At 38.3% G+C, this 27,794-nt stretch overlaps 3 protein-coding genes across 4 annotated transcripts; 2 read left to right on the top strand and 1 right to left on the bottom strand.

The window, feature by feature from the left end:
- Nucleotides 1-1,740: 1,740 nt before the first annotated feature.
- LOC115993979 (probable N-acetyltransferase HLS1-like) lies at nt 1,741-4,327 on the top strand. Its single transcript, XM_031117982.1, has 3 exons — nt 1,741-1,926; nt 2,233-2,366; nt 3,184-4,327. Exons 1-3 carry the CDS (start codon nt 1,741-1,743, stop codon nt 4,046-4,048), a joined length of 1,185 nt encoding a protein of 394 aa, XP_030973842.1. The 3' UTR covers nt 4,049-4,327.
- Nucleotides 4,328-6,872: 2,545 nt separating this feature from the next.
- LOC115949828 lies at nt 6,873-7,250 on the top strand. The gene has a single exon (XM_031067102.1). The coding sequence runs from the start codon at nt 6,873-6,875 to the stop codon at nt 7,248-7,250; it is 378 nt and encodes a 125-aa protein (XP_030922962.1).
- Nucleotides 7,251-17,413: 10,163 nt separating this feature from the next.
- On the bottom strand, nt 17,414-22,697 carry LOC115994926 (protein high chlorophyll fluorescent 107). 2 transcript variants are annotated; one of them, XM_031119267.1, is made up of 9 exons: nt 22,140-22,697; nt 20,883-21,026; nt 20,028-20,096; nt 19,503-19,808; nt 19,330-19,389; nt 18,916-19,161; nt 18,613-18,723; nt 18,333-18,509; nt 17,414-18,010 (listed from the first exon to the last, which is right to left on the bottom strand). In XM_031119267.1, the coding sequence occupies exons 1-9, from the start codon at nt 22,680-22,682 to the stop codon at nt 17,618-17,620; spliced, it is 2,049 nt and encodes a 682-aa protein (XP_030975127.1). In that variant the 5' UTR covers nt 22,683-22,697; the 3' UTR covers nt 17,414-17,617. The 2 variants fall into 2 exon arrangements, with proteins under 2 accessions (XP_030975127.1, XP_030975128.1); XM_031119268.1 differs by lacking the exon at nt 20,028-20,096.
- Between the last annotated feature and the right edge of the window lie 5,097 nt (nt 22,698-27,794).

A 27,794-nucleotide genomic window follows, 5' to 3' on the forward strand; every position in this document is an offset into this window, starting at 1 on the left:
ATTATTACTATTTATTTAATAATTTAGTTTTAATTATTTTGAAAATTTTGAGCTTACATATGAATTTTCATCAAGCCGTGCATCACACATGAATAATACTAGTGTGTGTGTGTGTATATATATATATATATAGAGAGAGAGAGAGAGAGAGAGAGAGAGAGAGAGAGAGAGAGAGAGAGAGAGAGAGAGAGAGAGAGTGGGGATGAGAGGATGGCCCTTTGGTTTAAATGTGGCTCCATCTCTGCCTATCTTGTCAATATCTTCCACTAGAATTTCAAGAACTAATGAGAATATGCATATTCATTTTTTTTTTTAATAAAAAAAAGTGGCACAAATTATACGTAAATATGTATAAATGAAAACAATGCAGACCTCGTGATTATGTCCGATTATATCCTCTCTATTTCAACTCTCCCTTTCACAATTAAGGTTTTTTTTACTCATATTTAATAATATATATTATCATGTCATTTAAAATTTTAAAATGGTTTGACATCATATAAAAACTTTTATTTATAGTATCTAATATAAAACATGAGAGGTGAATTTTAAGTGGAAATGATCATTTTTCCAAATTATACAAGCAATAATATGATTCTTGGTTTTTTTTTTTTTTTTTGTTTGTGTGTGTTTGTGTGGAGCTAGTGTCAAAGACTTCCACCATGCATGGACATCCTTTGCCAAACCAAAGTGCATGATCTTTTTCTTTTCTTTTTTTATTTTTTATTTTTTTGGGTCTCCTCTTTTATATGACTGGATTTTATTGAACAAAAACAGCAAGGAATGCAAACTACAGAAAACCAAAAACACCGACCACATTAAAAAAACTACAACACTAGGACACAACTATAGAACAAATAAGTTTCTCAAAAAAAAAAAAAAAAACTATAGAACAACTAAAGAATGATAAGTCAAAACCCCAACTATATACAAACAAAATATTGCGACTACTTGAGCAACACATCTAAAGGGAATCTCCAATGATCTTGCTTTCAATACCTAAAACAAAATGATTATAAGAATCTTTCAGGAATTTAATATGTTTAATTAAGCATTGATCTGAATAATTAGAATTTTCTTAATTCCAACTTCAGAAAGTATTGCAATTCCAAAAGTGAAACCTAAGTGTTAATGATTAATTGCACCAAAAAGACAGAAAATGTTAAAGAAACTGAAAGATAACTAATATTTAAGATATGGGCATAAAGCTGCTTGTAGTGCAATTACACCTTCTCATTTTTTTTGTCCAGTGATCTTGAAAATCTCCTTATAATCCTTATGCATTATCTGGGTGTAATAGAATAACTAAAATATAGAGCATGCAAATGATTACAAAGATCCTCTGAATCACTTCGTAGATTATTGTTTCATTTTTGGGTTGCAAAGCGTGGAGATAGTATACAACTTATTGTCCTACCCCCTCAAAAAAAGAAAAAAAAAAAAAAGAAAAATTATTGTCCTAAGTAAGAAAGACTCAAAATCATTGTCAGCTTTTTATTTTGTACCTAAAATTAACTGGAAAATAAAAATAAATTAAATATTCATCCCCACCTCCTGGATCACTTTCTCCAGAAAAAAGTAATAGTAAAATAATAACTAACTTGCCAGTATATATGAAGCGTAGTTTCGTGGCAGCTAGCCCATTCAAGAAAGATTCATATCTTTGAAAATATTTTCTTTCCCATCTAAGATCTGGTAACCAGTTACTTTTCTTCTTTTAGCTAGCCAGCCAAGTAAAACATGGCTTACAACAAAGAGAAGAAAATTCTCATAAGGGAATTCAATGAAGATAGAGATATTGAAGTGGTAGGGAAGCTTGAGAGAAACTGTGAGATAGGGTCTAAAAAGGGGGTCTCCATTTTCACTTACATGATTGATCATGACCCTTTATGTAGGATTAGGTTCTTTCCCCTTCATGTCATACTGGTGGGTGTGACTTTTTCTCTCATATATCTTTGTCAAATCACAAACATTGAAATATATCATATATTATATTTTAGACATTAACTCTTTCTTATCTCACATTCAATGCCAAATCCAAACATTGAACCATATCATATATATAACATTTATACATTATTACATCTTTTCTTATCTCACATTCAATTATTATTTTTCTAAAAGATGTCTCCATTTCTTGGTGCTACTTTTTCTATAAGGAATCCTTTTGTCCCTCTAAGACAATATTATAGATGTAGACTACTAATGTATATTTGTTGAAACGGCCTACAGGTAGCTGAGCTGCTTGAAAATGGGGAGCTTGTTGGTGTGGTTCGTGGTTGCATTAGGGATATGGGGACTGGTTTTAGGGAAGCACAAGTGAAGATGGGTTGCATACTAGGCCTTCGAGTCTCTCCTACACACCGGTAATATATATAGTTCTCACTTTCAAGGATATTTTTCTAGACTAAATAATCAATGCTTTTGATGATTGTAATTAATAACATACTAAATATTATTACTATAAGACTTGAATAATGCAATATGCATGATTTTCATCATGGAAAAATAGACAGCAGATCAATTAGAAAGCAAAATGATGCGAACAGAAGGCTAGCTGCAGTTACTGATATATATAACTCTTGCTTCAATCATTTTTTATATCACGAGTTATAAAAGGAGTACAAATAGTAGAAATGATACTTTATTTCAAATTGGTGCTTACTGTTGTTACTGTAATACCGATGACTTTTAGATCAAATGATATACTTATCCATCTGTCGTAAATATATATAGTGCAATAGATGAGTGTTGGTATAATGGGGGATGATCATATCCCATGGCAATAAAGCACCCCTCATACTAGATTTCTTACTTCGTTCTTCTACAAAGTCATGATAACTTCCCATGTAGTTTGTTTGTTTGTTATTATTATTATTTTTTAAATGAATAAATATATATGACTATTCCAAAGAGTAAGAGATCTATATTTGTCCTTAGGGTTACAAACCTTTAAGTAGGTGCAATCCTTCCTGAATGGGTAAAAAGTGTCTATAAATAGACTTCAAGTTATGAGTCCATTTCATCAGTGTTCCTCTCAGTTTTTAGAGAAACTCTATTAAAATGATCTCCACCCTTCACTAGGACCAATAGTATATAGGGGCGTGAGTTAATTATTTACTGATAAAAAAAAAAAATTTCTTGTTGACAAACACTAATTTTTATATGTTTGGTCTCATGAAGACGGATGGGAATCGGATTGAAACTTGTCAACTCAGTTGAAGAATGGCTGCTGAGAAATGGAGCTGAGTACACATTCTTTGCCACTGAGAAGAACAATACTGCCTCTATAAATCTCTTCACTCTCAAATGCAATTACATCAACCTTAGCTCATTAGTCATCTTTGCTCAACCAGTTTGTTCTCCTGCACAGATTCTGTCCCAAGATATAAAGATAGAGAAGTTGCACGTAGACCAGGCAATTTCCTTTTACAAAAAGAGGCTAGGTGACAAAGAGGTATATCCAACTGATATTGAAGCAATTTTGAAGGAAAAGCTTAGTCTTGGCACATGGGTATGCTACTTCAACAAAGAGGGATGGATTAACTTACACAGCAAGGAAAAGAATGAAGACATTACTAAAACCTCAAGCTCTTGGATAATTTTTAGCATATGGAATACTTGTGAAGCTTACAAGCTCCAAATAAGAAAGTCACATCCACTAAGGTCTTTTCATGAAACTCTAAGCCATGCAAGAGAGAAATTTTCCCTTTGCCTTAAAAGGCCAAATAGTGACACACTGCCAAAATCCATTGGTTTTCTATTTCTTTATGGGCTTCTTGGAGAGGGAGAGAAGCTTGGCGAGCTCATGAAATTTGTATGGAGTTTTGCATCAAAAGTGTGTCAAAAGGTGAAGGATTGTAAAGTAATTGTAACTGAGCTAGGGGTCACGGATCCTCTCATTAAGCATGTGCCCCAAGAAACCTCTATGTCACGTATCAATGATCTTTGGTATGCCAAAAAAATGATGTTCCAAGATGACATGGTGGGAGTAATGCTGCCCAAGGAGCCACTAGGGAATGTATTTGTTGATCCAAGAGATTTCTAGGCCTATTCAGCACTCTAGCTCATATGCCACACACAAAGCCATGAAGTTGATCAATACCATTGTTAATTAGGAAATCCTGCGGGTCCCATATCATGCTTTTGATCAACGATCTCTGGTTGTTGAAGAAGATGAAAGTCCCGATGAAGAAATGAAGACACAAATGAATCAATGATGACTAGACCAGCATGGGAACTGTGGCTTTAGTGATACAATGAAACCCTAGAGATAAACGATCATTGTTAATGAAAAATGTAACCTTCCATGGTCAGTATACCTTAACTGGTGCACCTTTAATTTTAGTGTTACTGCATGCTGAAAGTAAATGTGTTTTTATTTTATTTTATTTTTTGAAAGTGCCAATGTCAATGTCAATGAAAAATGTTTAAATTTGTGTTCGTTGAAAGTGGCCATTTCACTTAAAATGAAGTCAATTTCAAGGTTAAGATTTTATTATGAGTATATACAATATTATGTTATTTACAATTATTAATGTACGGTGTACGGCTATAGGCCCACTTATCTCGAGCCCAGGCAATATAGGTCTATGATTATTACCAAGCCTAGGCCCAACGTCATGACCGGCCCATTATTCATAAGCTCTGCATGCAAACACAACCCGTGTATAGAATGGTCGATAGTTCTCCCTATGATGGGCGGCAATACCTCGACAGCCTGGGAGTGCCCTGGGGAATCACGCTACCGAGCAATTTTTGGAGGCTAGCACCAATTCCAATGTCGTCAACCCCCTTTCCAATAGAGCATATTCCTTGTTAGGAATAATTAATTTAGGTCCCACCCACACGATTGGAACTAGAGGGTAATCATGACTCCTCCATTATCCTTAAGCTATAAATAAGAGGAAGAAAGAGGAAAGGGGGTTGAACATTTTGGAGGGAGAAAAGAGAGAGAAAAGAGGGAGAGAGCAAATTAGTAACTAGGAAAGCTTAAAGAGGGAATAAGTGAGGTTAGGTTGAGGGGTAATTCCTTCTTGAAGCTCGCTCGAGAGTTATCCATAGTAGGAAACCTATTACCCACTGTATAAGTAAATTGTGAACCCAAACACTAGGCTTAGTTCAGTGTGGAAATTTGGGCACGTACAATTGGCGTCGTCTGTGAGAATCTCTTACATAGCTGTAGTTCTGCCAAGGTTTAAGTGAGGAAGATGTTTGAACAGCACTTAGTGAGTTATGCCGCTAGCGGGTCTAGAGGGTCTTCTTAGGGTTCCAGCTGGCGAGAAATGAGGATCGAAGGCATGAATAAAGTCAGGAACATTTTGGTCTAGGGGAGGGATTATCCTAGATGTACCTATTAATGTCGGAGGTTCCCAAACACAAGCATCGTGATAGGAGGGATCAAGAGCTAGAACGCTTGTGTAGAATGGTGAGGGACTTGGAGTTAGAAGTACGAAGTAGGCATCAACGAAGAAACCATGATAAGCATGCTGAAGGGTCTGTAAGTGTGGGGGGCAGTCATGGAGAAGCATCCCGTTGGTCTAGTTCTCGTCGGTCTAGAGATCATTCTCGGGATTACGTCAACAGAGACTCGGTTTTCCCTGAGGGGCAGTGGCCCTGGAATGCCGTGCTGGACGCTATGAGCCGGGCGTTACATAGAGCTGCGCAGTCACTGTTCTCAGAAGAGATCGAATGAGCATTGATGCCGAGAAGATTTACCAGACCCCCATTTATTTCTTATGATGGGAAAACAAACCCTGTAGAACATGTAATCCATTGTATCCATATGATGTCCTTGCATAATCATAATGATGCGTTGATGTGTAGGGTGTTTCCCTCTAGTCTCAAGCCCATTGCTTTGAGGTGGTTCAACGGGTTAAGGAAGGGCTTGATTCATAGTTTTGGAGAATTGATTCAAGAGTTCGGGGTCCAGCTTATGACCTGTAGTTGAGTACCACAACTAGTGGACGCTACTGTCTATGAAGGGGGAAACCCTTCGGAGTTACATTAGCAGGTACTGGGAACTATACAACGAGATCGGTAAGGGTAATGAAAAAATCACAGCAAGCACTTTTAGGTTGGGATTGCCTAAGGATTTTGAATTGCGAGAGTCGCTGACGAGGAGACCTCCAAAGGATATGAGGCAACTTATGAGGCATATTGAGGAGTATAAGAGGTTAGAGGATGATTGGCAACAGAGCAAGGGGAAGGTGCCAGCCACGACGTAGTATTCGAAAGAGTCCCGGCAAAGGGGTTTCCAGCCGAGACCCCGAAGGGATTTGAGGATCCAAGAACCCAGTGCTTGGGCAGGGGAAGTTAACGTGACATTTAATGAACTCGTACATAAAATATTGGACCAAATAAAGAACGAGCCATACTATCGATGGCCGAGCAAGATGGGGGGTGACCCATCAAGAAGAAACCAGAATTTGTATTATACTTATCATCGGGACAAAAGGCACACCACTGAGCAATGTAGGGTTTTAAAGGACCATTTGGAGCAGTTGGTAAGGTCAGGGCATTTAAAGGAGTTTGTTTTGGAATCTAGGAGTCAAGAAACCGAGCAAAATGCAAGACCACGGGGGAACCCTCTTCCACCTCTATTGCGCATAATATAAGTCATACATGCTACCTCAATGGGTACTTTAGCGACCTAAAGAAAAGGGGTGCTGACCGTGGTGCCGACAGAAAGTTGCCGAGAAGAACAACCATTAGGGAAGAGGATGAAATATACTTGGAAACCCATCGCTTTTAATGATGAAGATTTGGAAGGAACAACCTAGCCTCATGATGATGCGTTGGTGGTTACTGCTCGGATCAACGGCTTTATAGTAAAGAAAGTATTAGTGGACCAGGGAAGTGGGACTGAAGTAATGTATCCCGACCTGTTTAAAGGGCTAGCTCTAAAGAATGAAGATTTATCTAACTATGATACACCATTAGTGGGATTCGATGGTCAAATGGTGGTCCTTGAGGGGCATATCTCACTTCCTGTAAACATGGAAGAGAAAGAGGTGATGGTGACTTTCATAGTGGTTAGCTCATTTTCACTGTATATGGCTATTTTCGGTAGGCCATGGATTCATGCAATGGGAGCAATCCCGTCCACTTTGGATGTTAAGGTCAAGTTCCACACTAAGCATGGTATTGCAACGGTGAGGGGAAATCAACAAGTAGCAAGACAGTGCTTGGTGGTGGCTGTAAACTGGGAAATAAAGCAAAAAGATTCCTCCAAGGATGTCCCTTTATAGCAATTACAGGAGCCCCGAGGGGACTGGGGCGCTGGAAGTGCCAAGGATCTTATCAATGTAATTATATTACCATATGAGAATAAGAGTTTTCAAATAGGAGCAAGTATGTATGCCGCATGAGGATAAGGTAAAAGTATTATTGTTGTTGGTGCAAAGTCTAGACGTGTTTGCTTGGAGTCCATACGAGGTGCCCGGGGTGGATCCAAAATTCATAACCCACCAGCTTAATGTGGACCTGTCATATCTGCCTAAGAAGCAAAAGCCAAGGAGGTTGGCAAAAGAGCATGTAGAGGCTATTAAGTAGGAGTTCAAAAGGCTGAAAGAGGTGAGGGCAATAAAGGAGGTCTTTTTCCCGAAATGGCTAGCTAATATAGTGGTTGTGAAGAAAACGAATGGTAAATGGAGAGTGTGTGTGGGCTTCACCAATCTTAACTGAGCATGCCTGAAAGATCCTTTTTCCGTACCGAAGATCGATCAATTAGTAGACGCCACTTACGGACACTTGAGAATGAGTTTTCTAGATGCTTTTCAAGGCTACCATCAGATTGCTCTAACTGCCGAGGACCAGGAAAAGACGTTGCTTATCTCTCCTGAAGCTAATTATTATTATACTATAATGCCGTTCGGCCTCAAGAATGCAAAGGCCACATATCAAAGGATGATGACTAGAATGTTTAGGAAGAGGATCAGTCATATAGTAGAGGTATACATCGACGATATGGAAGTGAAAAGCAAGGAAGAGCAGGGGCATGTTGGCAACCTCAAGGATATATTTGAGGTACTCAGGCAGCATAAGTTGCGTCTCAATGTCGATAAGTGTCTTCGTTGTGGGGGCTAGCAAGTTCTTCGGGTACATGATCACTCACTGAGGAATAGAAGTGAATCCTGACCAGATCAGCGCTATAGAGCGACTCAAGTTGCTAAGCGATCCAAGAGAAGTACAAGTATTAACCGACATGTTGGCCACACTAAACCGATTCGTTTCAAAGTTTGCTGACTGGTGCCGGCCATTTTATCAGATGTTGAAGAAATGGAAGGGTTTTCAGTGGACTGAGGAGTGTGAAGAGACTTTCCAAGATTTGAAGAAGTATTTGGTAAGGGCACCGATATTGTCAACTCTGGAGCCCGGTGAGGATTAGTTTATGTATCTGTTTGTATCTGAGCATACTGTAAGTGTTATATTGTTGGGAGACCGAGGAGTACAACAGCCGATTTATTACATTAGTAAGACTTTGGTCGATGCGGAGACAAGGTATTTACCACTGGAGAAGTTGGCATTGGCATTGGTACATGCCACTAGAAAGCTACCTCATTACTTTCAAGCCCATACCATGTATGTGCTGATTGAGTATCCGTTGCAATCCTTGCTAAAGAGATCCAATTTCACGAGCCAGATAGCCAGGTAGGGAACTAGGCTTGGTTTGTTTAATATACGGTATAGGCCTAGAAGTTTGGTCAAAGGTCAAGTCCTTGCTGACTTCGTCGCTGAGTTTTCCCCGAGAAGAGAGGTGGAAGTTGTGCACCATGTGGAAGTTTGGCCTTGGAAAGTATTTGTGGACAGCGCATCCAGAGCAATGGGAGCGGGGGCTAGGATTGTTACAATCATGCCGGAAGGAATAAAGGTGGAGCATTCTTTTAGACTAGGTTTTAAAGCTTCCAAAAATGAAGTCGAGTATGAAGCCCTACTTGCCGAACTAAAAGCCGTTCTTGACTTAGGGGCACAAGAAGTTGAGGTACACTGGGATTCATGGCTGGTTGTCAACCAAGTAAAGGGTAGCTTTGAGGCCAAAGATCCCGGATGATTGACTACTTGTGATTAGTGAAACAAACCATGAGTCGGTTCTAGAAAGTGAGGTTGGTTCAAATCGCTCGAGGACAGAATAGACATACGAACTCTTTGGCCACATTGGCATCATCCCTGACTAAGGAGGTACCACGGTTGATCAAAGTGGAAGTTGTGAAAGAGCCCATATAGATGTAAAGATGAATGTCTCAACTGTTATTGTGTTTGAGCCGTGTTAGATGCATCCGATCATTGACTTTTTAGCCGAGGACCGTTTACCGAACGATGAGGAAGAAGCTGAAAGGATACGCAGAATTGCTGTTCGATTTTGGTTGTCTGAAGACTGATGGTTGTACCAAAGGTCTTTTGGGGGACCTTACTTGCTATATCTGCCTCCAAGTAAAGTTAATGAGCTCTTAACCGAGCTCCACGAAGGGGTATGTGGTAGTCATGTCGAAAGACGCTTGCTAGCTCACCAAGCAATGACCCAAGGGTTTTGGTGGCCCTAGATGTAAAGAGATGCTGCCAACCATGGACAGAAGTGTGAACAATGTCAGAGGCATGCCTCGCTAATACATCAGCCAGTAGGGAGTTTGAATCCCATTAACAACCCATGGCCTTTTGCACACTGGGGGCTAGATATCATCAACCTGTTCCCCTGAGCTACGGGAAATCGAAGATTCATTTTAGTGGCTTTGGATTATTTCACCAAATGGGTAGAGGCTAAAGCACTAGCCAATGTTCGGGATGTAGACGTCAACAAATTTGTGTGGAAGAACATAGTGACTAGGTTTGGAGTATTGAAATTCCTGGTATCTAACAATGGGCTGCAATTTTACAGTAAAGCCTTCCGCAAGTTTTGTAGCGACCTCAGCATCAAGAACAGATAATCAACCTTGGCATACCCACAGAGCAATGGTCAAGCTAAAGTAACCAATAAAACAATTGTAAACAGATTGAAGAAGAGGTTAGAAGGGACCAAGGGCAAATGGGTCGAAGAGTTACCAAACGTTTTGTGGGCTTATCGAACAACCCTTAGAACGACCACGGGAGAGACCCCATATTCTTTAACTTACGGGGCAGAGGCTGTTATACCAATTGAAATAAGTTTATGTAGTGCTCGGGTTTCGGGATTTGCCTCAGTCAAGAATGAAGAATTAATGGTGAAGCAGCTGGACTCATTAGAAGAATGCTAGGAAGCTGCGACCATACAATTAGCAAATTATCAACAGAAACTTGCTTGACGATACAATAGGGATATGAAGAAAAGGGAGTTCGGCACTGGAGACCTTGTATTACGAAAAGTAGTAGGTAGTGCTCGGGATGTCAATGCCAAGAAGTTGGCTCCGAACTGGGAAGGGCTGTATAGAGTTACTGCCATTGCTAGAGCAGGTGCGTACTATGTAGAGGACATGGAGGAGAGACTACTTCCTCGGCCATGGAACGTTTAAAATTTAAAGAAGTTTTACAACTAACTGTAGAAAGTGTAGTAACTTAGGTTGTGAACAAATTAATATATAAATAACAGTATCTATGTGCATAATATTATAGAAGTCTTGGCTTTATTATCTAGTTAAAAATCACATAAGGACAAAAACCTAGGCTTAGTTCAATCTTGATCACTGGCCAGGTGGAAACCTTATTGCTATACTTTTCTAAGGACAAAACTCTAGGTTGATTCGATCTCGGTCACTGACTAGGTGGAAACCTTATTGTTGTAGTTTCCTAAGGATAGAAGCCTCGATTCAGTTTGATATCGGTTGCAGACCATGTTATAAAACATCACTCGATTAGACAAAACCCTAATTCGGTCTCGGTTATAAAACATCTACAAAGAATGGAAGGAATTAAAAGTGGTAAAGGTAATTTAAATCCAGCAAGAAATAACAGCATTAAAAATTTCTCAGTCATAAGTATGAAGTTCTCAAAACCAACATAATATTGTTTCATCACCACAACCAGTGATTATAAGCAAATAAACGGAAAAAGTAAATTATAACAGCAAAAAATACACACACACACACACACACACACACACACATATATATATATATATATATTGTCTAAGCAACTAGGTCTTGTGGTTGGTCTGGTTGAACGAGGGCAAGGTTCACTGGGGCCTGAACATTAAGATCTGGGAGTTGGGGCTGAACTGAGGTCGGTACGATGCTTGGGTTGCTAGTAATCTCCAAATCAATTAGGTTAGCATGAGAATCAATGGCATGTACCAATTCCCTTATGCTCGGGGTGTCTTTGTCATCGGCCTCAATGAGGTTTCGAGTTAGGGGTGACTTCGGGTAGGGGATCTAGTCGGGGTTTCTAAGAAAGGAATCCTATGGTACCCTTATGGTTGTCACGACAGCCAACCATCCCTCATTGAACCCATACTTCCGATTTTCAAACATGACAAGCTCGGCCGAGTTTCCGGCATCATTAAAGCCCATGTTATAATATTTGTTCTCACTTTCCTCCAGGGTAGCCTTTAGTTCCTTTATCTCTTTGTCCCTAGCTGAGATAATGCTCTTGGCACTGGCCACCTGGAGTTCAGCCTCCTCCAACTTAATCTCTGCCTCTACTCTCTGTTGTTTGGCTTGCGCTCGAGCCTCCTTAGCTCCCCGCGCCCTTGCTTCGACGTTCTCAGTAGTCATGGCCTTCTCTTTAGCGGTGGCCATGGTAATATCTTTTAAGGCTCTCTCCTTATCAACCTCTTCTACTGTGTCCTTCAGTCTGTCGTCCATCATGTACGCCAATTACGCTGCCTGCTCGGGAAGTGTTAGTGATTGTACAAAAATGTTGGAGTAACATAAAGGGAAGAAAACAAATGAGAATTTTTACCGCGATAGTATGCCACTGAAGCCGAATAGCTAAGGCCTTATCACTCCCGCCGAAAAAGTATTTCACATCATCGGGCAGTTGCAGGGCCTGCCCGAGGCTCCAGGCAATTCGCCCACCCTCACCTGAGGCCTAATTCCTTATAGTGGAGGTCACAAGAAGGGGTTCACTCCCAAGTATGAACATGGTTTGCAATCCAACGTTAGGGGAGGATAAGGAGGAAGCCATGTTGGACCCAATCTGCATGGTTGGGCGTGTACTGCCAGCAGGCTCTTGAATTGCGACGGCAGCCGTGGTAGTAGCAGGGGGAGTCCTTGGAGGAGTCTCTTCTGGCCTTCTAGGGGGCTGGTCAGCATTTTGGGGCCTTTTTCGAGCACGGGGAGCTGGAGGGGGCTGATCCCTAGCTTGGGCTTGTTGCTGTTGCATGGTAGGATGTCCACCGGGTAGAAACCGATCGGCAGTCATATTTCGTCGGTCCACCATTTCATCTGCATTTCGGCTTTGGCACCCAAGGAATCTACAGACTCAACCTCTACTTGGTTAGCAGCTTGGACTTTAAGGCGAGGCTCCTCAACCGATGTATGTATGGCACGACCTTGAAAAACAGAATCAACTGACTCGTCCCTCACAGGTACTAATGAACCTACTCTAATTAGCCGGGGGCCCGAGCTTCACCGACTGTTAGATTTGGAGGAAAGCATCCTCGGCACCATACGTCAATGTAGGATAGCAGTGGGTTAGCTACTGTTAGGGCCTGTCCAAAAGGTTGATAGCTTGTCTAGACCAGGGTACAACTGAGGATGAGATGGGAGGCTTGCAATTGCCCATCGTAGTGGACAAAAATCTCCGACCTAAGCACAAAATTTGGGTCCCTTATGTGCATGGCGTTTAGGTCTGGTGTGAACTTCTTACCGTCTACATCATGGTAAATAGAAATTGTTAATATATGTTTAAATAGCAATAGTGACAAGCAAATGATAATTTGTGATAAAAGCAAATTAGATGTGCTTAGTACCAACCAATATCCCGGGGTGAAGTTGGACAGGTGAGTTCGTTGGCATGCCAATTGCTACTCACCCGAACAAACTCTCTCGCCGAATTTCTATTAAAGTCGAGAATGCATGAAATTAGCCATACCCGGGTGTCTCTAGCCTTCAAGTAATATCCTGATCTTTCTTTACCGCACAAACTATACATGGTGGTCTAATTGTAACCCGTATAGGTGATTTAGTTGGCTAACACAACTTACTACTTGGTAAAATTTGGGTGGAAGTTGGTCAGGACACAGGCCATAAAACCTAAGGGTTCTGAGTATTAGAGGATGTACGAGAAACCTAACCCCTCCTTCTAAGATGGCCATTAGAGGGATAAACACGACATAAGGACGCTGCTCAAGAGCAATATTGTCCTCATGACAATATGCTACTTCTACATCATTAGAGACAGCAAACTTAGCCCTAAAATTGGCTAAGACAAATTCGGTGTCAAGAAGATGAGAGAATCTCATTCCTAACTATAGAATAGAAAAAGGAAATTGAATAAATGAGAGAAATGAGCAAGGGAACTTATTGTGGGCTCTAGGAATTTTTTATCTTGGTTGGAGAATCTATGCTCAAGAAAAGAGGTGTACTCGGTTGTGAAGAACTTAAAGAAGTGAGAAAGTGAAAAGATAATCTAAAGGGGAGAAGGTTAGTATTTAGGGAGGAAGCATTTAATGAAAAAGAGGCGGGAAAACCTTTTCGAATTACTTTTTGTAACTTCCACACACGTGGCCTCGGTTCATGAACCGTCAGGTCATGATTCCAGCCGGATGTGACAGGTTGTCATAACGCTTCTTTCCAAAAGCATTAATTGCTGTCTTATCCCACATTAATGACTGATGATTAATTTTCCCATGGAACCGTTGGCGTATGAATACAAGTCTTTGATTCGTTCCCAGGTGCCAAACACGAATCAAGGGGGGACTATTGTACGGTGTACAGCTATAGGCCCACTTATCTCGAGCCCAGGCAATATAAGTCTATGAATATTACCAAGCCTAGGCCCAACGTCATGACCGGCCCATTATTCATAAGCTCGGCATGCAACCACAACCCGCGTATAGAAAGGTTGATAGGTATCCCTATGATGGGCGAAAATACCTCGGCAGCCCGGGAGTGCCTTCAGGAATCACGCCGCCAAGAAATTTTTAGGTAGTTCCAACGTCCTCGACCCCATTTTCAACGGAGCATATTCCTTGTCAGGAACAATCAACTTAGGTCCCACCCACACGAGTGGAACTAGAGGGTAATCATGATTCTTCCATTATCCTTAAGCTATGAATAAGAGGAAGAAAGAAGAAAGGGGTTGGACATTTTGGAGGGAGAAAAGAGAAAAAAAAAAAGAGGGAGAGAGTAAATCAGTAACTAGGAAAGCTTAAAGAGGGAATAAGTGAGGTTAGGCTGAGGGATAATTCCTTCTTGAAGCTCATCCGAGAGCAATCTATAGTAGGAAACCCATTACCCACTGTATAAGTAAATTGTGAGCCCAAACACTTGGCCCAATTCTTGTACGGTGTACGACTATAGGCCCAATTATCTCGAGCCCAGGCAATATAAGTCTATGAATATTACCAAGCCCAGGCCCAACGTTATGACCAACCCATTATTCATAAGCTCGGTATGCAAACACAACCCGCGTATAGAATGGTCGGTAGGTATCCCTATGATGGGTTGCAATACCTCGACAACCCGGGAGTGCCCTGGGGAATCATGCTGCCGAGCAATTTTTGGAGGCTAGCACCAGTTCCAATGTCCTCGACCCCATTTCCAACGGAGCATATTCCTTGTCAGGAATAATCAACTTGGGTCCCACCCACATGAGTGGAACTAGAGGGTAATCGTGACTTCTTCATTATCCTTAAGCTATAAATAAGAGAAAGAAAGAGGAAAGGGAGTTGGACATTTTGGAGGGAGAAAAGAGAGAGAAAAGAGGGAGAGAGCAAATTAGTAACTAGGAAAGCTTAAAAAGGGAATAAGTGAGGTTAGGCTAAGGGGTAATTCCTTCTTGAAGCTCGCCCGGGAGCTATCCATAGTAGGAAACCCATTACCCACTGTATGAGTAAATTGTGAGCCCAAACACTAGGCTCAGTTCAGTGTGGAAATTTGGGCACATACAATTAATAATATAAAGCTATTTATATAATATTTAATCGGAATAATGTATCCATTTCAAATGGGGATGAACATTTTTCTTAGAAGTGTCAATGTAAAATATTTTACCCTTGACAAGCTTGTCCTGATAAATGTGCATTTCGTTTCATGTATCTAACACAAATTTCACATTTGTTAATTCATATGCTAAGTGCAAAGTGGAGTGATTCAAATCTAAAGCAATTGAGTCCCTTTCAAGTTATTGAAAAATAGTCAATTGATATAATAACATATAGTGGAATTACTTCTTCTTTTTTCATCCTTGTGCAAATTCAATAGGTATTCTAGATAAAATAGCCAAGCATAATAATCATCACAAACAGAAAATTCAACAACCTATAAACAAAATACCGAACTTAAATAGAAAAACCCTCCAATGAGAAGGAAAAAACACAAGTCCAGTCAAATAAAATCCTCTACTATAGAAAATAATGGATTTACAACAATATTCTAGAAAATAAATGTTAGAAACTACCCCCCAAACACACACACACACACACACACACATATATATATATATATATATGTAAGGCCACAATTTGGGGCCCAGGCCCAAAATGTCTGGAGCCTTGGTCCAAAGAGCCTAATACAATGAATTTGTAGAGAGTGAGCCAAAAAACTAAGACCTGACGAATTGGACACGGCTAGAGTTGGGTTCAATGGCAATCAAACATAAATAAGAGGTATTGACATCAATGGACTTTCAGTCTGAGGAGGCCATAGTCATCGTATATTGATCATAGTGGGATAATATAATAGTTTAAATTGCTACAGTGTCCTCCCTTTCTATTTTTCGATCCCCTCTCTATGGAGAGTTTTCTACCTTATATATCTTCGTTGGTGTCATCTTTACCCTCCACTTGTCGATTATCTGAGCCCTCACTTGACTGCTTGTCCCATCAGCCACCTTTCCTGGCGCTCTGTGAGTTGTCATAGCCAATGTGGCACTATTCAGAGGTATTCTCCTCATAAATGCGGCCAGTAAAGTAGCTGTTGTGCATTTAATGCAGTGGTGTCAGCCTTCTCTTAGATATTTTTAGGTTCCTTCTCTCATGTCCACGAAACACGTCTCTGTCATTGAACCTTCTAGGTAGACCACTTTAATCGTTGGGTAATATTTTTTGAACCATATTCACAAGTCCGAGGATCATGTACTCCTCGGACAACCACTCGTTTACTCCACTTATAAGTCTCGATTTGAGAATGTCTCATCATTAGTAGTTTCTCCTCGGATCTGTTTATCCCCTCAGACAAAACTCAAGGCCCAATATGCGATCTTGGGCTCTTATCCCTACAATATATATATATATATATATATATCTCACAACAAATACTAGATGAAGGCTCCATTTGGTTGAAATGATAGAAAATATTTTAGTTTTCCCTAATGTGTGTTTGGTACAAAGGATATAAAAGTGAAAGATAGAAAATGTAATTTGAATAAATTTATTATTATACTATTATTACATTAGAGGGACAAAATGAGATTATATATAAATATATATATATATATATATATATATATATAAAAGAGGGACAAAATAATAAATTCTATTTAGGAATAATTTTCTCTCCATATTTCCCTTTCTCGGAACATAATTTTTTATGAATCCGGGTAGAAAACTTCACCCACCCCATTTTTCATTCTCCATCTTTTCCACCTTAGCAACGTGGGACAATGTTCATGGGACCCTTCAAAGAATTTTCATTTTTGTTTTCTTTTATTAAGTAAAGGAGAAAAAAAGATGTAAACGAAAGCCTAGAAGGTTAAGTCCCAAACCTACCCTTAAAAGAGTACTCTTAACTCCCAAGGTAACTTGGGTACTTATCAAGCCAACATGCAACTCCTTCTCTAGCAATGTGACAGGAAAACAAAATACGAAATTGAAAGACATCTCAGGGATCATTACTAGGACTATGTGCTTATCTAAAATTACAATAATGGGCTCAGGATTTTAATGTATTCACAAATTCCATAACTACCCCCAATAATTGTCACCAACCTGTCTCGTGGGCTTGTCAGCCCTTGAACTCCCAGCATAAGATCAAATTAGTGAATTAAACAGGTCTCATCCTATCATGAGCGTGCGTGGGGTTGGGGAGATCATAATGCTAAATTAGCCAGGTCCAATGGGGAAGCTATTATGTAAGAAAATGTTATGTAATAAAGGGTGGAAATGAACTCTTTCAAATTATTTGTTTCAATCAAGATGTTAGTTCCATCTTAGAATGTAACCTTTGTGCCATGAAAGGCACGTCCAATACTGGGAATGTGGTGTGACCAACTTTGTAACTTTGACTTAATATTGTAGCAATTGATCTATGCGGGTGTACATACATGTGAAGGAAGAAAGCAATGAACTTAGTAAAAATTCGTTTTTGATCTTTTTATAAGTATTTCATGTTATGGTACAACAACAGAAAATATACACATTGAACAAGGGACGTATGCTAACATACATTTTGATTGTAGGGCATGGAATCTATGTAACTTTCTTGGAAGTAGTTATCCTGTTTAACAATGGACATGCTTCTTCTATTTGAAACAAATAGGAGTGTATTTACTTGGCCAAATGGAATATTGTAGTAGTTCTGTTTTCTGATCTCCATACTCTTCTAGTAGGTCTAGTTTTGTTAGTCACAAAAGACTTTGATGACTCCATCTGAACGTCCAGCTTGGATGGGTCTAGTGACAACTTTTCACTGATGAAAGCATCCAAATCCATTCCAGTTCCACTTTCATTGTCTTTGCCATCTAAGGAGCCAGCAGAGGGGTTTACTGACTCCTTATTGGTGCTATTTTCATTAATTTCTGGTATATTTTCCATAGAATCCTTTACCTTGTTGAAGGACTCATGGTCCAACTTCAAGAGTCTCTTTATGCTATCAATCGCTGGGTCAATGATATCTAAGAATCCCATAACCCATGAAGCATCATCCACGACTTCTGTACGCTGTCGCATTCAAACAAAACTTAGTCTTAAGTGAGAAACCTTCACATAAGAAAATTCTCATAAATAGCTGAACCTTACTACTATATTTATCTCCTTTTCTAGGACAGCAGAAATTAGGATAGATAAATTACTGATTGCATCTTAGCACAACAATAAAGAAAACATTTCAGGGTTTGTTCAACAACAGTTTTCAACTTATCATATAGCAAAACTGTAGATGATTAAGAATTGGAGTTATTAGATGAAAAAAAGGTCACTTTAAGGTGAGTTCTTATAGTAGGAGATTACATATTTTATCACAAGGTGAAATGTAATTACTGACCTGCTGAAAATAGAGGTTTCGAATTTCCTCAGCACGCACAGAATTGCCTTGTTTCTCCTCCAATGATGCCCACGTCATCCATGTTATATAACTCTGTGAATTTATATTTAGTGAGGACCTAAATAATCTTCGGGCTGCTGATAAATTCCCAACATTCTGTTCTAGAACACCCCAAGCCTGCAATGTAACCATAGAGCATGCTCAATAAGCTGAAAGGAAGATTAAATTGCTACAACATCAATCTCTTATCTCCAGATGCATCACATGATTTTTTCATTACCTGAAGACATCGAGCAGCACTTTCACTAGTTGAGTTAATTGACAGTGCTCTTTGGTATAATTCCCTTGCCTTCTCTATGTTTCCTTCTTTCCATTCCATCCATCCCCAAGCCTAAAATGCCCAAATTTTGTCACTTAATCAGCTTTGCAAAGGTTCAAGAAATTACAAATGCAATTTTATGCATAAAGAGTATTACATGGTACAGAGAAAAAAAGAATGATATTTTTTTTGGTTGTTCATTTGGTTTCTCTGGATTACAAATTTTAATGTTTCCTTCAAAGCCATTTTAGTGGAAATACTCACAATCCATACTGGTTGGTGCCTAGGATCCAATTCAGATGCTCTCCTGAACAGCACTCGAGCAATATTTGCAGATGAGTATTTATATTCTAATAAAGCAAGAGATTGAAGGAGGACAGGATCCCTTGGATTAAGTGCATGGCCAATCTTCAATAGTTTTTTCCCCTTGTTGATATTTCCAATATTAGCTTCAAACACTCCCCAAACATGCCATGCAAACCTATTCTTTGGACTTGCCTGGACTGCTTTCTACATATTTAGATAGCACCAACCATTACAGTCATTACAATAGAAATCAATAACACTGGACTGCGGAAAAGGAATCAGATCAAAAATCATACATTGTTTTCTGGCTTGCCATTAGCTACTAGGAAATGAAAGTGATGGTAAATGCAAATGGTAACAAGAAGAAATCACCTCAAATAACTGCCTAGCAGCATGGTTGTTTTCCTGTTGAATCTCCAATTGTGCCCATGCCTTTGTCACAATATTTAATTGTACATAAAAACTACTTCAGTAAAAGCACAACCAATGGCACTAAAAGTTAATTCAACACACAAAAACCTATGTTTTGGACAATCAAGACTTACAAGCCAACTGGCACAGCTTTTGGGGTTATACTTAGTGGCCTGCCTGAATAAATACCGAGCCTGCTCATAACGATTTGCTTTAGCTTCCAACATTGCAAGTGTTTGGTATATGTACTCATTTCCACCACAAAATTTTAAACCTTTAGCCAGCAGTTGCCTTGCTTTCTTAATATTTCCTTGTTTTAGCTCTAGAACTGCCCAACCATGCCAGGCAGCAATGTGTCTTTTATTGGCAACAGTCGCTGCATCAAATAACTCTCTTGCTCTCCTTATATTTCCCATCTTGTTTTCCAAAACTGCCCAACACTGCTCAAAGAAAACATGTACTTATTAACTTCAACAAAATAAAATCCGATGTAAAAGATGATATATTTAAAGAATCAATTTCAACTGAATCAATCCCTGACAGGCAATAGAGTATCTCTAACAAAATTACTTCCTGTAGAATGCTGCATTGGTGTCCCTGATCCATGATATATGCAAGAATTGACAATATTTAAAATTATTCCATGAAGATAGACATACTAGGGAGTAGGGACCCAGTACCCAACATTGTAATGTGCTAATGGAGCATAATTGTGAATGAGGTGAACCCTGTGCTACAAACAAAACTAAAATGAGAGTGTTAACAGCTAGGAAAGTGAAAGCTTTCAAATTATCTACTTAAGAAAATTTAGAGATCATTCAGTAGTCAATGAATTAGTTCTCCCACAAGAATATGATGCATATTCAACTAATCATGAAATCTAATCAATCTATGAAAGTGTTCATACTACTCTCAAGAACTAGATGGCAACTTGAGCCAAGATACTAGTGCATTTGGCCAATTTATTTGCTCAAATGTGAGACAAAAAGTGACTTTAACAAATAAGCTAACTAAAATTTACATTACTCTCAGCTCCTCTCTTTAATTTTAAGTCAATTGAACCAAGGACTCTGAACAACATAACTCATAGAATTAGAACAAGCTTTGTTATAGATAGGCTTCCCAATCCACTAATGTTCGAAGCACTACTTGAAAATCTTAATTCTCATATAATGTGGCTCTAAAGTTGAGGGATGTCAATCTCCCCAGGAAAAAAAAAAGGTTTTTTTTTTTAATTATTTTTTTATAATAAAAACATAAATTTTCTTTGGATCGATAAAATAAAAACATAATTCATCAATTATAATAATGAAACTAGAAATGAATGACATTGCAAACTGACCAACCTTTAATACAATGCTAAATTATCCAATCCAAAAGCTTAAGTTCGTGAGTGAAGAAAACCAACAAAGAGATATACCCGTAAACTAAGCAACCACCCAAGTTTCAGCCAATATGGGAATTCCATAGCATATTTCACAAAAAAGAAATCATGTTGAGAATAAAAAAGTAACCTGCCAAATGTAGGGATTTTCTCCTTGAGTAGCCTGGCAACCTTTCTCATACACAGCTCTAGCTTCTGCCACTTTCGATTGCTTACCCAATATCTTCCCCAAGGCTACATATGCCCGCCCATCTTCTGGCCAATAATATATACACTTTGAAACAAATTCACAAATAACCCGCTGTCAGCAACACCACCAAATTCCCAAAAAGACTTAAAAATACAAACTAATTTTTTACTAAAATTAATTACAATCATCCACCCTAAACTATAGGAGTATTTACAATATAAACTCTAAACTTCAAAATTTTGTAATCAAAACCTTAATTCGATAATTTGTAATATTCACCCCAATGTTTAAGTTAGTATAAATTAATAGTTGGTGGGCCTAAACTATAAAACTATTTTTGAAACAATGGGAGATGGAGGATGAGAAGAAGAGAGTAGAGGGGAAGGTGGCCGAAATTGAAATATACTAAAATTTAGAATATTATAGTTACTTGCACATTTTGTCTCCCCCATCGCCGTCCATACAAGCATTTACAATGTGTAATACTAATTTGGTTGATGGGTGAATAGCACAAATAATTTTTGAATTACAATGTGATTATATTTATAGAGTTTTGAAATTTAGGATGCACATTATATGTCGTTCCCTTACCCTTACAAGGATGTGAAATTATTCAAAAGCTCCAATGTATTACGCATTCCTCTCATATATGCATTCCTCTTATATATAAATGAGAACTCGAGACATGTAAATGTGTAATACATTGGGTTTACAAAATAATTTCTCTTATAGATCGAACTATATAACAACAGTCATATAATATGCTCATGATTAAAATTGATATGAAGAATACTACAAATTTTACTACATATGCCTTACAAACTTATCCACAATCTATCATTTAAAAAAAATAAAAACCATACATTTATTTATTTATTTATTAGGTGGTTGAAGTGGCACCAATGGCATCCATTGCAATTTGCCACATATCGATTGTAAGTTAAGCATTTTCTCTATAAATAAGCATCCCCGATCAATATCAATATCTAATCGAATTTTGATACCAACCAAAAAATACAAGTCTTGAAATCAATTAAAAGCTATTAAATTGTTAATGCCAAAGACAAAAACCCAAATGCTATGCAAAAATTAAGAGAGTAAAAATAAGAAAAATTATATAATAATCTTAAAAGTTATATAAATTTAACTAGTGGATTAGCCATTTACGTAAGAATAACCACTCAAAAAGTATCAAACCTTTTGAAGCATTTCCTCGGCTTCTTGATAGCGAAAATTCCTGGACAAAACCTTAGCTCTATAAAGCGCCAAGTCCAAGTTCACCGTAAGCGGCTTCTCCGTCGAACCAAACCGTTCCACTACTCTCTGCTCCGGCTCGAAAATCGGCATCTTCTTCGCCAACTTTGTGAGTCCCACATCGATATCCGGACCTTTCGAAACTTCTTTTTCATTTTCTTCTTCTTTAACTTCAACACTCTCTCCTTCGCCGGAAAACTGATCCGTCGTCATCACAGGCCTGCGAACCACGAGCTCTTTCTCTTCCGACACGACGTCGTTTTGGGATAGTTGTTCTAAAACCGGTGTGGTGGAGTCTTTGGAAGAACATGATGAAGTTAAAGTAGTAGTAGTAGTAGTATTATTGAGATAAGAGGAGGAGTGGAGGGGTATAATGGGGATTTTGAAGGAGAATTTAGAGAGGGTGTTTGAGTTTTGAGTGGGAGAGAAGAGAGTGAAGTTGGAGTTTGATGAAGAAGAAGAAGAAGAAGATGGAAAAAATGGCATTCTTTTTTCTTTTTCTTTTTTTTTAACGGATTAAACTGTATGACAGTATTATCAGTTTTACATGCAACGGGAAAATGTGAGGTGGGCTGTCAAGGAAGAAGATAATGTGAAATTACTGTCATAGCCTTTTCCTGTTTAAATTAGAGTAAATTTTATGCCTCTAAAATATACTTAATTATAAAACTAAATAATGGTTTTCTAAATTATTACTCCTGTTACTATTATTTTTGTCAAATTTAGCAAAATGATAAAAATTTTGTTATAATTTTTTATTTTAGAGATGCTGTATTGTAGATTTTATTAATTAAATTAAATTATATGGTTTATTAGTTAATAATACAACATAACCAATGTGATTTATTGTCCAATACACTTCTTTGTGTTTGTTTAGTTACAACTTATCAAGTAACATTATTGAATTTAATTAGGGAATCTAAGTAATTGTACACAAATTTTACTTTGGACTAAAAATTCAAAACTTTGTTAAATTTTGATGCATATTTTTCTAAAAGATATTGAATTTTCATTGAAACTGATAGGAATTTTTTTAATAAAGGTTAAAATATTTATTACCAATAATTAAGACAGACATGGTCAGTTTTAAAATTTAGCCTATTTAGGGTAGATTGCAAAACACAATTAAAGATGTAAAGTGCAATTGATTTTTTCTTACGTGTGTGTATCTACTTTTTTATTTTTTATTTAAAAACATGTGTGTGTCTTCTAGATATACCTTTCGTATAAAGAAAAGGGTGTTTGAGTAATTCCATAGTTCAGGTGCAATAACTGGTTTAAGATTGGCCACGTGGGTCATTCCTTAGAGTGGCTCAGCTTTTTAATCCAAACAGCAGATATTTGTGGCACGTGGTAGAATCTTGTTGGAGGAGATCGGTAGGATAAAGATATTCCGTCAGAGAGGGAGTGATCGGGTAATGGCATCATGCGTCCTAACACTACCTATACTGTACTAAATAGTTATATCAAAATGTACCCTGTAATAATAATAATAATATGGAACCAAAATTATATTTTTTGGCTTCATAGTTATAGTTAACAGTTATTTTTAACTGTGTACTATAATGAAAGGTAAAAAAACAAAAAAAAACAAAAAATTTGCATTCAAACTCTTTTTGGTTGTGATTATGTTTTTATGGTTGAATGAAATATTATTTTATTGTAGTATTTATATTGTTTTATTGTGTTAAAAGCTAAAATAAAACTACTGCTATTGGATATGAGAAGGTAAAATAAATAAAGTAACTTTTTGTGGTGTTAAAAAACTAAAAATTTGATTTTACAGCTGTGGATGATGGTTTTTCACTTCTTCTTTTTGTTCATATTGTTAAAAAAAAAAAAAAAGGTTTAAATCATAATTTTGGTTCCTCAAGTTTACTATGCGTCAAAATAGCTTGTTCTTTAAATTATCAATCTAGTACTTGACGTATTAAAAATGGTCCTCCTTGTTAAGTATTAGATGGAAGAAGCTATCCCAAAACGACGTCCAAGGCATAACTTGTATCCATGCGCTTCAGATTCGCCTGGAGTTCGCTCCCAGAAATATAGCCATCCCTACCCCCTCACGTCAATCCCACAAGCCTCTTATCCATTCGCATTCAATCATGGCAAAAGAGTGTTGAAGGCCAAAATTTCACAAGAATGCCCATTCCATGAAAAAGTAAAGAAGGCCCAATTCAAGTAGCAAGAAGAATCAACATTAAGGCCCAATTTATATTCAGATTTCCAGCAAAAAGGTCATCAAAAAGTCCAGCAAAATTCAGTGAAAGAACTGGGCCGGGATACCCAGAGGCTGCCAGAGGCCCGAGATCCTCAGAGGCCCGGGATCCTCAGGTAATGCAGGACAGCTACTGTAGAATTGAGACAACTCAAGAAAGGTACCACGAAATACAAGAAATGAAGAACAGAGATGTCCTTCTCAAGTACCCACTGGTGCAGCAAAGAATCAGAAAGTATAAAGCAAACATTCATGAACAAATGAGCTGTATCACAAGGAACCAAGAATGAGAAAATCATACGAAGAAGCAACTGGAAGAGAACTTTCAACCCAGCAGTAAAAGATTCCAACTATTTGGGAATAACGACAAAAAGGAAATAACACCGACAGCTAATTCTGAAAAATGAGAAAACTTGAAAGAAGAGAGATTGAAGGCTAATTGCTGAGGACGTCCCGGAATGGAAAGTCAGCAAATGACTTTTAGAGAAACAGCAATGAAAGATGAAAACCATGAGAAAAAAGGGAAGAGACCAGCCCATAAGAAAATGACACAGCACGAGCTCTGAGGGGCAAAAGAGAGAAATCACTAGTACCTCAGAGCCCTAGAAAGCACGCTATAAAAGGAAGAGAAAACCCATGTTGAAGGCAGAGGATTTTCAGTAGAAAGAATATAAAAACAGAGTCATTAGAACTCTGTAAAATTTAAGAAAAACAGAGGAATGTCTCCCGGTATCCCAGAAACAGCCACTATAGCACATACTTGGATTCAAAAGGATTCAAACTTTGCAAGTCTTAGAGGCTTGAATAGCCATCAAAGTCTGTAATTTTTGAGCTTATTTGAACCTTGTATCACGTCTTAGTGAGCACATTTGTAATCCACAATCAAGAAAAATAATGAAATATCTCATATTGATTTGAGAATTTCTAACAATTACTTTGCATATTTCTTTACTGCTTCTTGCTGCTCAATACATATATATTCTTGCTTGTAAAGCTGAGTCCCTGCCCAAGCAAAGCCACTCGGACTTGAGTTCCAAATCCCACAAGTCTTGTGCAAAAGCATAAGTCTGTGAGAATTGGGGCCAGGATCCTCGTGGCTGAATCATTCTCATAAAATTCACTTACATATATGTATGTGTATTAATATATATATATATATATATCCTAATAGTGCAGAGAACCAGAGATTCTGGGTTCTTACAGGCCTAATACGCCTCGGGATCCCACGACAGTACGCCCCGGGATCCCATGACAGTACGCCCGGGGTAGCAAGTGAAGGAATTCTTTAAAATGTTTATACGATAAAAGATAAGCCTTAAATATTCTATTTCAATCTCTTTCTCATTGTGAATATTATGAACATCTATTTTACTTGTTTTGTAAGAGTAAAGGATCCTTTTATGATACTAAAACACTTATAATGGTATTTTATTGCTTAGGAGGAATCGCATTTTTGCCTTGAGGAGATTTATGTGACTTGCGCACAACTTGGTTCGTAATCAGCCCATATTTAGCTGCGGTGAACCAAGCCCAGTCCACCAAAATACAACTATTTGGCCCAGGATCCTTGGGCCTGTGTGCTAAAGAAAAAAGCACTCTCACATTTTGGCGACTCCGCTGGGGACTGGGAAAAAGGAGAGGGAAAAAGTAGTCCCTTCGCAAGCATGGCTCCAATGCTAGGAAACACCTAGAGGAAGGAAAGTTCCTCTTAGTGCATTCTACATCAAGATCCCAAAAGTGTGGGTTCCTTCAAAGAACGTTCTTCCGAGAGACTCTATATGGAATTTTAGGGAATTTCCCAACACAAGATAAGTTTTATGCGTTATTATTTTCTCTGCTTTACAATTTGAACATAATAGATCATTGCCCTGCTTTTTAAAAGAAAAACAGGGGGTCATGTAGTAATATTTATACAATTATAATATTGTCTCATTTGAACATAATAGATCATTGCCCTGCTTTTTAAAAGAAAAACAGGGGGTCATGTAGTAATATTTATACAATTATAATATTGTCTCATTGCTTTAAGAAAAATGGAGAAGTGAACAAATAAAATATATTGATGAAATGAAGATTGTATGAGCTACATAATAGAGAAATGGCCCCACATTTGGGGGCTAATGTATTCTTTCTTTTAAAAAAAAATTCATGATATTGTTTTATGCAAGTACTGAACTGGGTACACTGGTATCCTTTCCTATGTATATTTTTTTGAGATACGGTCCCAGTTCATGAATTTTGACAGGTTATCGGGTACCTGGACCAGAATTTACAGTGAAGCCTTTAGAAACCATGGTCCAGGACTCAGGAAAGAAAAGAGTCATAGGAAAGAAAAGACAATATATCAAAGAAAAAGGCAGATTCACATATTAAGAAATAAGAAGCAGTTTTGAAAAAAAAAAAAAAAAAAGAGAAATAAGTGAATCAAAGAGATTTGATGAAATGTAAATTACATAGCAAAGCAATTTCCTCACGTTGTAGGGCTAAATAATTTTGCAGTAACTTGATAATAATATCATATGCTGCAGGTTAGCAAAATCTAGGAGATCCTTGACTCCAGGAAAGCAAAGCTTGGGAGATCCTTGATCCCAACAAAGCCTGAGAGATCTTTGATCCCAACAAAGCTGAAGAGATCCTTGACTCCAGGAAAGCAAATCCTGGGAGATCCTTGATCCCAGCAAAGCTTAAAAAATCCTTGGTTCCAACAAAGCTGAGGAGATCCTTTATTCCAGCAAGGCTGAGCACATCCTTAATTCCAGCAAAGTCTAGGAGATCCTTGACTCCAGGAAAGCAAAGCTTGGGAGATCCTTGATCCCAACAAAGCTTGGGAGATCCTTGATCCCAACAAAGTTGAGGAGATCCTTGATCCCAACAAAGCTGAGGAGATCCTTTATTCCAACAAAGCTGAGTACATTCTTAATTTCAGCAAAGTCCAAGAGATCCTTGACTCTAGGAAAGCAAAGCCTGGGAGATCCTTGATCCCAGCAAAGCCTAAGAAATCCTTGGTTCCAACAAAGCTGAGGAGATCCTTTATTCCAGCAAGGCTGAGTACATTCTTAATTTCAGCAAAGTCCAAGAGATCCTTGACTCTAGGAAAGCAAAGCCTGGGAGATCCTTGATCCCAGCAAAGTCTAAGAAATCCTTGGTTCCAACAAAGCTGAGGAGATCCTTTATTCCAGCAAGGCTGAGTACATTATTAATTCCAGCAAAGTCCAAGAGATCCTTGACTCCAGGAAAGCAAATCCTGGGAGATCCTTGATCCCAGCAAAGCCTAAGAAATCCTTGGTTCCAACAAAGCTGAGGAGATCCTTTATTCCAGCAAGGCTGAGCACATCCTTAATTCCAGCAAAGTCCAGGAGATCCTTGACTCCAGGAAAGCA

Source organism: Quercus lobata, chromosome 6, assembly GCF_001633185.2.
Source record: "Quercus lobata isolate SW786 chromosome 6, ValleyOak3.0 Primary Assembly, whole genome shotgun sequence".
Taxonomy (NCBI): Eukaryota; Viridiplantae; Streptophyta; class Magnoliopsida; order Fagales; family Fagaceae; genus Quercus; species Quercus lobata.

What these genes read in the sequence shown, in the direction of transcription:
- LOC115993979 (XM_031117982.1), top strand. Translation starts at nt 1,741, where the DNA reads ATGGCTTACAACAAAGAGAAGAAAATTCTCATAAGGGAATTCAATGAA. An exon ending in TTCCCCTTCATGTCATACTG is followed by an intron (nt 1,927 to 2,232) that starts GTGGGTGTGACT and finishes AACGGCCTACAG; the next exon opens with GTAGCTGAGCTGCTTGAAAA. An exon ending in CGAGTCTCTCCTACACACCG is followed by an intron (nt 2,367 to 3,183) that starts GTAATATATATA and finishes GGTCTCATGAAG; the next exon opens with ACGGATGGGAATCGGATTGA.
- LOC115949828 (XM_031067102.1), top strand. Translation starts at nt 6,873, where the DNA reads ATGTATCCCGACCTGTTTAAAGGGCTAGCTCTAAAGAATGAAGATTTA.
- LOC115994926 (XM_031119267.1), bottom strand. Translation starts at nt 22,682, where the DNA reads ATGCCATTTTTTCCATCTTCTTCTTCTTCTTCTTCATCAAACTCCAAC. An exon ending in AAAATCCCTACATTTGGCAG is followed by an intron (nt 20,097 to 20,882) that starts GTTACTTTTTTA and finishes TTTGTAGCACAG; the next exon opens with GGTTCACCTCATTCACAATT. An exon ending in GGCACCAACCAGTATGGATT is followed by an intron (nt 18,724 to 18,915) that starts GTGAGTATTTCC and finishes TGGGCATTTTAG; the next exon opens with GCTTGGGGATGGATGGAATG.